At 39.7% G+C, this 12,593-nt stretch overlaps 1 protein-coding gene across 18 annotated transcripts in view; it reads right to left on the minus strand.

Annotated features, from left to right (window-relative positions):
* tacc2 (transforming, acidic coiled-coil containing protein 2) overlaps positions 1-12,593 on the minus strand; it is a 41,092-nt gene that overhangs the window by 18,094 nt on the left and 10,405 nt on the right. For 13 of the 18 annotated variants that reach the window (XM_056238054.1, XM_056238045.1, XM_056238042.1 and 10 more), the window contains 3 exons: positions 3,022-3,149; positions 832-2,248; positions 592-627 (listed from right to left, as the gene is read on the minus strand). In XM_056238054.1, coding sequence (XP_056094029.1) covers positions 592-627; positions 832-2,248; positions 3,022-3,149 — 1,581 coding nt within the window. Of the gene's footprint in view, positions 1-591; positions 628-831; positions 2,249-3,021; positions 3,150-3,886; positions 4,125-10,189; positions 10,669-12,593 lie in introns of those variants that run through there. The other 5 variants (XM_056238044.1, XM_056238060.1, XM_056238049.1 and 2 more) reach the window with 3 other exon arrangements.

Consider the following 12,593-nt stretch of genomic DNA (forward strand, 5'->3'; position numbering starts at 1 on the left):
TGAAGTACTTGAAAGCATTTCACTATTCCAGCCACACTGGTTACAGTTAGTGTTACTATATTAAATCCATGGTGAATGTTGCTGGTCTGTGGACGTAAAGTATTACTAGTTCATTCACGGCACAATGTTTCTCCTGGTGTCCACGTCAGCGCTGTTTGATCTAATAGAGATCTACGGTTAATAACGGAGAAATGTGAATGCTTCTCACTAGATCTCGCAGCGATGTTATTATTTCAGTGGCGAATTCAAATGTTTTCTTTACTGGATCTTAGCGCTGTGTTGTAACAGTGTCGCTTGATCGAGATCGGCTCGCGCTGCACATATGCTGCTGGTCAAACGATCCGTGAAGCACAATATAATGAGTAGCGCAGTTTCGTTCCGCTTTCATTACGTTTGCCATTTGATGTTGCGCAACGTTGTGGTGATCGCGCCAGCGCGAATTTTGTCGGCAAGAAAAATGGTCCAAGGAATCGTTCGGTTTGTATGCGTACCGAACCGGAAGCCTCGAACCGAAACGGTTCAATACGAATACATGTACCGTTACACCCCTAATTATTACTGATGTTGATTTTGCTACATCTCTCTACTTACACGAAACAACACAGAGAAGAGACATTGCTGGACTTCCTGTGATACATGAGATCAACAGACAGACATGTGACAGAGGCTGACAAACAACAAGTACTAACACCCACTCGTCCACTCACATACACACATGTTCAGAAATTTTACTAGAAAATTAACTAGAACTTACTGGTCTACACTGGATGAATGGCACACATTATGACCTAATTTGAAATGAAAATGGATTCATTAAAAGTGCAGACTTACGATTTAAGAGGCTTCTTTTTGTTTTTGGCAGGTTTGTTTTGGTTGTGATCCTCTAACTCAACAATGTTATCATTCTCATTCTCATTGTTGGACTGGTCAAAAGAGGCAGCTTTCGTTGGGGGGTTCCCCATATTGTTAGATGATTTGAAGGGATCGATTGAATCATCAAAGGAATCAGTATCAAAGCTGTAGGATCCTTTAGACAGATGAGGAGAGTTCGGGACACCACTGCTTGAAGAAAATGGATTAAAGTTAGGGTCATCCCACTTGCTGGGGTCAAAGTTATATGATGCCTTAGGGATTGGGATATCATCATTGTCATTTGAAAGTGCTGGAATAGGTGAATTGTCTAGCTGTTCAGTCTGGGGAGGAGGGGCCTTCTTAATCCCCAGTTTTGGCTTTCGGATGGGCATCTTGGCACCTAGTTTCTTGCCCAGGATTTTAGGAGGAGGAGCACTGCGTGACGCCTCTCCACTGTCCTCTGAATAGTCAAACTCCAGTCTGACTGGTAGACGCTTGGCGATTGGTTGTTCCTCAATGTTTAAGGGTTGCTCTTTAGCAGGGGAAGGGGCACAGGGCTCCTCTACAGCAACAGGGGTGCCTGAAACCAATGTAAAGTCAGCTTTCCTGCCTAAGACCGGCGAGTTTGCCACTTTACTGCCTCCTGTATGGAATGGGTCAATGTTCTCAAAGTTGTCCGGATCCCATTTGTAGGAGGCACTGGGAGGGATAGGAGACTCCTCGTCTGGGACAGTTGGAGCCTCTGGTACTGGATCAGGAAGCTCCGGCTGGAGTTGAGTTGATATTGAGGCGTTAGTGATCTCTTCAGCCAAAGGCGGAGGACTCTCAACTCGAGACTTTATTCTGTTTCTCCGTAGGGTACCAGCAGGACTAGGACTAGGGCTGGGAGAAGAACTAGGCCGCTCTTGGGTTTGCAAAGGGCTTTCAGGATGGGGTTTCCCTCTCTTTTTCTCTTCTGGTGTGCTGCTAGAGGACACAGTTTTAGGGGAGGAATGCTCTGGGTTTGAGTTCTGCCTGGAAAGAGGCTTCTTCTTTAGTGATCCTGGGCGGGGCTTCTTCACTCTACGAAGGGTTCCCGGAGCGCTCTCTGTTCCTATACTGAAGGACTCTGTTCGTGGGTGAATGGGTTTGTCGGAGGTTCCTCCTGAGGATTTGTCTCCTGGGCTCTCTAACTCACCAGACTGTAGGCTTAGAGAGCGGGTGAGAGGCGCTCGGCTTGATGGTCCAGACCCAAAATTTGATTCTGGCAAGGGGTCATTAGCGATTAAGTGCTCTAGGTTGTAGGCACCGCTAGCAGCTATTGGTTTGTCCTCATCAAAGACTGTAGATTGAGAGCGACTGGCAGGTTTAAGTTCTGGGTCTTGATCTTCACTGGCAGAGATGTCAGCAGTGGAAGCTGTGAAGATGGAGAATGACATGTTACTATTTAAAAAAATTGATTTGAAGCACATCACAGAATAGTACTCACAGATGTATTGATATTATTTTTAAGTTAAAGAGCTGAAGAATGCAGAAGTAGAGTACAAAAGAAGTTTGATTGTTAGTTTTTTTTTTTTTTTTTTAGGTATTTTTTGAAAATACCTTCAACAGCAATACACTGCATTTCCATTAGAGGGAGTACGAGTGCAGTGCTTGATAACAAGAACTACAATACTCCAAGTCAGAGATTAATGGAAAAAAAAAAGGCATTTTGTTTCTTGATTTAAAAAAATTTGGAAAATAAATCTGAGCAAGAAAAAAAACCATGAAAACACTGGGAAAATAAACTGAATTGAAGCAATGAATATAGAATAAAAATTTAATTGGACCTCAAACTGACATCAAAAATTAGCATATAAAATATTCAAGATCTAGTTTATATTTCTAGCTATAGTTACTTAGATAATGTGTTTTCCATAACATTTCTTGGGTTCCAAAGTTAAGAATCGTATATTATGTTGTTCTACACTCTCTGCTAATTAATACTGTCCTTTTTAATTTATATAAAAAAATTACAAAATTTGTTCAAAACAAGAAACAAACTATAGTTTCAATGTCCTACAATGTAAGCCTCGCCTTAAGCATTTAATTGCCAAATAAACCCTGCTGAAGCTATTCAGACAATAAATGAAACTATTTGACTCGATCATTGTAGTGTGAATTGTGATGTAATGAAGATCTTAAATGTACCTGTGTGTTCTGGGGACAATGCCTCTGAGCTGGTGCAGGGGTGTTCTGCTGGGGGCAGTGGTGGGGAAGCGGACTTCACAGGAGTGGTGGACTCAGGGGTTTCGAACGCTCCGTCTGAGTCTGAGCTCCTGCACAAGAGACAACGAGACAGAAGAGAGTCTGAATATATTGAATTAAGAGTTGATATAATAATCTTGTAGTATAAACATCAGGTCTGTTTTGTTTCCATACAAAGAAGTTGCATATCCAATCCAGCACTGATACAGCAAACAAGCAACATCCATTTACGAGGCAACGTAACACAGCTTAAACTTACATTACAGGATCAAATACATTCAGATACACCTGTGTATTAAACAATCAATCATTGTGTGCCAAACCTTGTAAACAAACGCCTGCCTCAGCATATGTCTAGTAGGCCCTGGTAGATTATTACAGATGGAAATCTGAACCTGAAGCTTGGAGACCAATAACAGCAGCTCAAACACAAATTACACTCAGCCATGGTGGCCATTTTCTCTCTCATTCACTAGATTCACTCATTATATGATTTTAACCTACTAAGTATCACAGTGAAGGTGTTATTTTCAAATTAACACATTTCATTGCCATTTCAGTAAAGACTAACGATTGCTTATTTAGTCAATGCAACAAAATGTCGGTTTGTGAACGTTTTTGGTCTTGGCATCAGTGTATAATACACAAATGTGACATAGTATGTGATGGCATAGGTGAACACATCGGTACAACCAAATCAACAGTCCAAATACGGCAACAAAGGCGCAGCCTCAGACAGATGTGCAGACCCCCACCCAGTCTCACCGCAGTAGTCCCTGTCCTCTCCCTGCTGTTACCCCACGCTCACCTCTGCCTGCCGTGGATCATGTAATCGTGTCTGGAGGTCCAGCTGAGGCGCCGGAGGAGCCCTAGGGCTGGGTCTGCCTCATCCTCTCCGGATGTCCCTCCCAGCAGCGTGTCCCAGCCCCAGCGAGCCCACTGCAGCGGAGACAGAGCCTGCCATGCGCTCACTGCCATATCTGCCACCGATCACAGGCTCACGGTCACTCTCACACGTTCCTCATACCTAATGCCGATTCCGAAAATCTGCCGCACCACCGTTCTATGGCTTTGTGTGCTATGTTCCCTTCTCCCTTTTACCCATCCCTCCCTTTTTTTATATTGTATGTTCTCTTTCTCCAGTATCTTGCTGAAGGTGGGCTTTATCCAAATGAAAACCGTTGCAGATACTCGCCACTTGCAGACTCACTACTTGGCTGTCTCTCTCTCTCTCTCTCTCTCTCTCTCTCTCTCCTCAGATCCTCAGACACGGTCTCCCTCCCCCACGTTTAGGAGAGAAGCAGACTTCTCACTCTGGCTCCTGTAGTATAAAGTAAAAACTGTTTTTCTTTATACTATATCCTGATAATTTTTCATTATTCCAAATTTCTTTTTCTTTCTTTCTACTACCCGAGCTGAAATTCCCAGTCAGTCTCTCCTACTCTACTGTACACTCAGAGAGAGCAAAAACAGGGGTTTTCTCTCAATTCTATGATTGGTTTCTCTGTCTGTACTGATATGCCCTATTAGTATCCACAGCAAAGACTTTGGCTGCAGTCATACACTCAGTTTTGCTGCATCAAACACTGATGAATGTATTGACGCCTTTACTTCAGTGCAGTGAACACACCCATTCCCTGCTGAAAAGACCAACACGTGTTTTGGATGCTGGTCCATGGGAAGCTAATCAGAGATCTTAACCAGCAAGACCAGCAGCAAATCAGCATAACTTAGCCTAGACCAACATGGAAATTTTCTTTCTTTTCAGTAGGAGTATTTCTGCATCTGACAAGAACCAGTGCATTCTTACAAACATGAATCACATTTGAGCATGTCAAAATGGTAGTGGTCTTCCACGGTGCTAAATCATATTTTTACGTGCATCTTCACAATAATTTTAGAGTAAATTTAAATTACAACACATGCAAAATATTAGACCACATATGTCCTCTAATGTGACATTTGGATCCAAATTCGAATGATACGCATCCAGCAGTTTATTAGCAAAATAAGAGATTTACTCTTCCTCAGAAGAATGACTGTAAAGGACTCATTCCTTTTCCCTGATCTGATCAGTAAACACAATGTCAACAAAAGAGGATGACACGTCTATCCTGATCATATAATTTAATGCTCAAACACACACCCAAGAACTACAAAAAACTACTCATTCGGACTACAACGAGTTTTTTCCGGATCTTGTGAAGTCATAATGTTACTCATTTAAATAAATCCGCCCACGGAATACGCAAAAAAAGGGGTCGAGGCCTGGTTGAGCTGCATTAGAGAAGAGACAGTGTTGTCGTCAAAGAGACACTGTTTTTTTCAGCTAACCAATCACAGGACATTTCGTACGTTCAGGCCAAACTGGGGAGAGATGTGCTGTAATACTGTAAAATATGTGAAAATAATGTTTTTTAAACAATCAAGCATGAAAACAATCTAGTACACCCCAAAAACTGAATCAAGACTTCGTAAAAGGGCATATTAGGACTCCTTTAATATTCATCTAAGTACATATCAAAACCAAAATGATTGCAATGTGTAATACTCTAATTTGATAAAGACAGAGAATTAGAGCAATACAAAAAGTACACTTCTTACAAGTGTTGCAATGTAAAGTTTAGATTATAATATAGATTTGTATTCAAAGATAATATCATTAATATGACATTCAATATCATTCAAAGACATGTGTGTGCATATTAAGTGCATTTTAAGTCTTCCTGTCTAATTTTGCAGCTTTCAGTGTTAATGACATTCGACGAGATAAGTATCAGTTAATGAGCATTTCAGCCCATGTAGTGATGTTTCCACATATCTGGCAAGCACACTGTTGCCATGGTGACGGTGCTCTCTAGACATATGCTCCCATGTGCTAGACAACGCGCACACTGGCAACTTCCATAAAATCCTGGACGAAGCCTCAAATTTCCTTCTCTTTCGCATAGATCCACACATGCACAGGAAGTCTATTAGAGCATATACAACCCATTTATTTCCTGGTATGGGAAAATAAAACACTGATTTATTTCTGAAACGTCTGCTGGGGTGGAATTAGATGGAGCACTGTATCATCAAGCTTATGTTCCTCTCGGGGGCTTTAAAAAAAAAGGGGTTTTCCACATCCTACTTGAAACTCTCCTCTAGATGATGGGGAAAAAATCTATTATAATAATATATATATATATATATATATATATATATATATATATATATATATATATATATATACATACACACAGTATTAATACATACAGTGTATATAATATATATATATATATATATATATATATATATATATATATATATAAATCCCTGTTTAATTAGTAAATCTTGTTGAACATTTTTATTAACGCCACTCAGACAGGAGCACAGTAAATACAGTAAGTTAAGATAATCAAAATCTGCAAATCTTCAGTACCAAATATCTACTAAACAGGTAAACATCTGCAATAACCATTATAGGTCTGAATATAAAATGAAAAGCTAAAGGAAACAGAAGAGGCAAGTCATTTCAGGTGAGTTTATCTGCTTGGAGACGGTCAGGCTTGTCTGGCACAGAACAGCACTGCTGGGTTCAGCAACAGACACTGCTGTGAGCACGACAACCCACAATGCTGTTCAAACAAAGCAAACCTGAACAAAAGGACAGCTATAGTGTGACAGAGAGGAGAGTAATCAAGAAATTGCTCTATACAAACAACTGCTAAAAGATATTTACACATAGGCCTGCATTAAATCATACTATGTGCATCTAAAATCCACATTATAAACATAACCATAATTAAAATGATCTTGGGAAGAAAAGAAAATAATCTAGGCTACTGGTTAAAAAAAGATTGTGATGTGCTCATTTTTATACCAGAGGGTACAACATGTACTAGAGATTGAGGTATTGACACAGGTTGACCAAAAGAGGGAGACAAATGAAACGGTAATAGAGGGAGAGCAAGACTGGCTGTGCTCCAAATAGACTACTAGCACACTGTCACTGTGTGCTGGTGTGTACATGCTATCCCGAACATAGACCCTGTTTCCAACCCGTCCCTTCAGTAAACTTCAATATATTTTCTTTCAAAGTCAGGAATGTATATCTACATATCTCAAAATTACCAATGGCTATAACAGTGTTTTACGAGTAGATCCCTCCTTTCTTTGGCAGTTCAACACCTAGAATTTATTCATCTCTTTATGAACTGATTAAGCATTAAGCAATCCTTGATTCAGTTCCAAATGAGATATGATGCTTAAAGGGATAGTTCACCCATAAATGAAAATTCTGTCATCATTTACTCACCCTCAAGTTGTTTCAAACCTATATTAATTTCTTTCTTCTGCTGAACACAAAAGAAGATATTTTAAATAATATGGGTAACCAAACAGTTGATGGGCCCCATTGACTTCCATATTCCATAGTTCCATTGTGTTTAGCAGAAGAAAGAATTTCATTCGGGTTTGGGAGAGTAAATGATGACGGTTTTCATTTTTGGGTGAACTATAAGCCTATATTAGATATTAGTTATGATTCATATTTCAAATCAGAAATCCTGCAGTACCATAAAACAGTTCATAAATCTACAGGACCAAGGTTCCTCAGTGGGATGCAGCGATGTACCAGCTTTCACCACCAGAACTATCAAATAATTCAGGCATATTCTCAATATTTTATGTGTTCTAGATCTCCAGCAGCACTGAGCTTATTTCAGGGTTTAAGGAGTGGTGAGAAACAGGGAGAGATAGTACTGGTCATACGCATCACCAAATGGGACGTCTCAAAGCTGAATCACAACTTGCTCATTTTGACACTAGGCCGTCAAAAGACAGGGTGAATTTCTAATGGGCACATGGTGATATCACATACTGTTGGAAGAGAAGGATACATGATCGCCGGATGCCCCTGTGACAGTCCTATTTTAACATGCCATGATACTGCATGGATGACAAGATGATCCTTACACAACAGCACACTCCAGATAACTCGGAAGAGGTGGTTGGCCAATAGTAGAGTACATGCCCAAACTGTCACAGTGTGTGCCAGTCAAACAGTTAAAGTTAAAGCAAGCTACTTGAGCTTGTATCTTGTTCGTGAAAGAAAGTGCAGGTCACATGGTTTCAACCTTCACCAAGTTGAATGCTTAGCAGTGCATGAAATCTCCTGCAGTCTACATGTTTCCCAGGAGAACTGAATGTCAGTGCTCATGGTATGGCTTCAGTGTGACTGCTGAAAATTCAGCTTTGCATCACAGGAACATTATTTACAAAATTAATATTACAACAATAAAAATAGAAAACAGTTTTTAAATTGTAATATTTCACAATACTACTGTATTTTTGATTAAATAAATGCAGCCTTAGTCAGCACAAAACCCTTATTTCAAAAACATTTTAACTGTAAAACATTTGACACTAGCGTATCCGCACTAAACTTTCAGATTTATTATTTATATCCAGTTTTATTATTTTTTATATAAAAATAACAATAATATATACATTTCCAATTATGAATGTAAGATTTTATAAATGACCTTCAAGCTCATGCTTGTTTTTCCATCAGATTGCACTCTGTCCTGATGAGCTACTGGTAGGTGAATGAAATGATAAATCTAATATAAAGCTTTTAGAGTTGAGGTTCAAACTCCCGTATAAACTATGCAGGTACTGTTATGTAAGAATTCTCAAAAGTGGGTTGCATAAGCAACTTTAAACGCTAAAATCTGTTAGTCATGGCTGAATGAGCAGGACTGTATGGTGCTACAATACTTGTACTTACAGCACAGACCTCAGAGCAGGTTCAAACTTTCTCATCATCCCCAGCTGTGTTGCCTAGAGCAACAAATTCCAGGCTTTTTTTGCACAAAGGTCAGTTTCAACAATAAAATAACTATTGTGGCCAAAGGGATGAGGATAAAATGTAGTATACAGTCTTATTACAATATGCTTTATAAACAAAGACACATTTTGAATTTGTTTTTGAAATTCACAAATTTAATTTGTCTCACAATTTACGCACCCTAATGTTGTTCTAAACCTTATGTAATTTCTTCTTTGGGACACAAAATAAACAGAATACCTTAACTCTTTTCCGTACAATAAAAGTGGATGGGGACCAGAGGCTGTAAAGCTACAAAAAGGACTGAAAAAGCACAATAAAAGCATCATAACACTAGTCCATATAATTTATTTAAAGTCTACTGAAGCGAAATGAAGGCTTTATGTAGGCAGACTGACATTTAAGTAATTATTTGTCACAAGTTTTTCAATTTGGCCTTGAAAAACTTGTTTGACAGCTGTGGTGAACATTTACTTTCATTATATGGAAAAGAGCAGCTTGGACACTCTACTAAATCTAATCTAAATCTTGTTTTATGTTCCACAAAAGAAAGAAAGAAATGTGTTTTTGTAAACGATGACAGAATGTTCATTTTTGGGGGCATTATTCCTAGATTTACAGCAGGCTTTTACCACAAACCAACAGAGGTATAGAACCCCGCTCCACCAACACAAAATTGCATATTTTTCATGGTCACTGCCATTCTGCTCTTCTGAATGTATACAACATAAATAGCCCCTCTCTCTCTCTCTCTCTCTCTCTCTCTCACTCGCTCTCTTTCCCCACCCCCTTTTCTCCAACACATTTGAGTGTTCTATTTCAGCACCATCGCTCTCATTCTCTCGGTGCTGCAGCATTAGCCTCCATCCCCCACAAAAACACACATCTCTCCCTTATTAAATACAGCCATTACTCCCCCATCCAGACGTCTGCAAAGCCCGCCAGACTGGAACGCACACATCAATATGTAGAAACACATACACCAGAGCCTTATTACCACCATCAAACGGCAAAATGTAAATAAACATCATGTCCTATTGTGACATCATGAAAACAATAACAATCCCCTCCTCCTTTGTGATTGGCGTTTCTCTGACAAATATTTCTGAATGGTTATTTTTCTTCTCTTTTCACAAGCTGAAAGAATACTTGTGAATACACATGCATTCAACTGACTCAAACCAGGTGAGCAAACCAGGTAGAACAACAACAACACCACCAGCGACGACAATGAGGTCATCAAGAACCCCCATCTCTTCTCCTCTGGTTCTTACTCACATGCTCTCGGGACGCTCCTGAGATGGACAGAGGGACTGTCCGTTCTCAGCGGACTCCACTGCTCCCATCCTCTGCTATATGATCTCCACTGGCACCCGTCTCCTCCTCCTCCCCCCAACCTGCGCCTCCTGTTCCTCCACGTCTCTCGTCCTGAGGGCCCTTGGGCAGGCGTCAGACTCGCGCTTATTCGCTGCAGTAGAGCCGGAGCAGATGGCATCAGGGGCATACGGGTGACCCACACTCAGCCCTCAGCATCACTTCCTTTCGCTCTCTCTGACTCCTTCTCTGTCCCTGTCTACATTGCATCAGGGGGAGGCTGTATCTCTCCGTGTATCCTTGACAACAATAGAACTGCTAAGCCTTATGGGTAGAGATGTGGAAGGATGCGAAGACGAGTGAACAAGAGAGAACGGAGGGAATAAGCGATGCTCCTGCTCTCTAGCAACTCCGTCTTCTCATTGGATTGTTGTGGCGTTTGGCAAAGTGGCTGCTGGTTTTCTCCATAACCCCTCCCACTCTAACTATCTCTCTCTCTCTCTCTCTCTTTCTCTCTCTCTCTCTCTCTACCTCCCTAGGGACCAGAGTGCTTTAAAAGATGAGCAGCTTTTCCCTGTCGATCTGAGCTCTCTTGTGGCTGATCAGCACAGCGAACGCAAACAATAGCCGACCCCACGCCAAGCCAAAACACACAGGTCTCTTTTTCACACACTGAGACACAGAAAGACACAGAGGCATGTGGTCACTCCTGTCTTTTGTTATGCTCTGTTGTTTCTCTGTGTTCCTACTATTTCGTGATTCCCTTAAATCATATCCATCCCCGTCAAAGTAGATTTCTCTAAAGAAACTTAATTGGATAAGAAACTTAACCCTTATGGTCTCTTTAGGGTCTTCCAAACCTGTATGACTTTATTTCTTCTGTGGAACATAAAAGAAGATATTTTAAATAATGTTGGGTCCAAACAACTTTGGAGCCCATTGACTTTCAACGTATCGATTACAAAACACTGAGGCATTTCTTAAGACATCTTCTTCTGTTCCACAGAAGAAAGAAAGTAAATCATGTTTTGAACGACATAATTGATGACAGAAATTTACATTTTGGGAGAATTATCCCTTTAATACAGTATTTGTTTCATTCTTCGTGATTTTTCATCATCTGATGAAAATTAATTACAGTATAAATACAATTTCAGCATGATAACATGCATCACATTAAAAATATTACATTACGTCTGTACATAAACATTCAATTCAATGAATTCAGTGGATTCTCTGATACCATGACATTTCTATAAAGTGCATTTCAAGAGTTAAAGCTTGAAAAATGTCTGTCAAATGGGTTCTGTTGGGGTCAATGAAACATTAAAATACTTCTTGCCTATCACAAGATCAACAGAGTATGTATCCAATAGCAACATCCAATAAAATCAACCAATAGAGCATAAATGAACTGCATGTACAACAGACCTGATTTACTACTGCTCTCTCAATGGTTTCAGATCTTTCTATTTGCTCAGGTCAAAGTCATGATTTATCGACCCCTCTGAGAACAAGAAGGGGTAATGACAGAAGGCAGCCATCAGTCCTGATGTTCTCAAATGACAGAAACAGATACATTCACTAATTCAACTGATATGTTGTGAAAGGGATTGTTGGTTTGATCTGGAAAATGAAATGAGAATGAAAACGACAGAGCATGAAAATGAGAGACAACTCAAAGAAAAGAGTTTATCAGCCTGAAGGGGAGTAACAGCAATTCATACCCGTCGAGCTAATCCATATTGATTTACAGCCTGAGACAGCAGCAGTTGTGGGAAATTGGGACATTGGTGGGGGGGGATCTGAAATATGAGGATTACAAATCTATTGTTCACTCATGAGAAAGCAGAACAAAGAGATTTTCACACAGATCTGCCCATTCACTTATAGAGCCTGAGGACTGGACACGGAGTAGGGAAGGGTTTCATGCCCCAAAGTTAACCGAAGCTTTGTTGTGCTCCTGTGTTTGTATACGACATTATTATGAACCTCTGAAGAAACAATTATTAGCAAAATTAAGATGAACCTGAAACTCTGAGCTTGAGGCCTTGACTCAGGAGTGTGACTCTTCAAGAAAGAATGAAAGAAAGAAATCAACTATAAAAGTTTTTTTTTTTTAAATATTATAAAATAAGAGATTAAAGAGTGCATAAAGCATTTATTTTTCTAAAGAAAGACTGTCCAACAGTGAGCCAAACAACAGATTATAGTAACAAATAAAATTCAAAAGTCATAAAGATCTATTTTAATGTATTTCTGCATTATTTTATGTAAAAAATGTTGAAAAACTTGGTTTAAAAAAATAGTATAAAAAAATAGTGAAAATCTCTTTGTTCTGCTTTAATAAACACAAATACTAGGTACA

This window comes from Rhinichthys klamathensis, unplaced genomic scaffold (genome assembly GCF_029890125.1).
Source record: "Rhinichthys klamathensis goyatoka isolate OS25496 unplaced genomic scaffold, OSU_Roscu_1.1 h1tg000505l_1, whole genome shotgun sequence".
Lineage (NCBI taxonomy): Eukaryota > Metazoa > Chordata > Actinopteri > Cypriniformes > Leuciscidae > Rhinichthys > Rhinichthys klamathensis.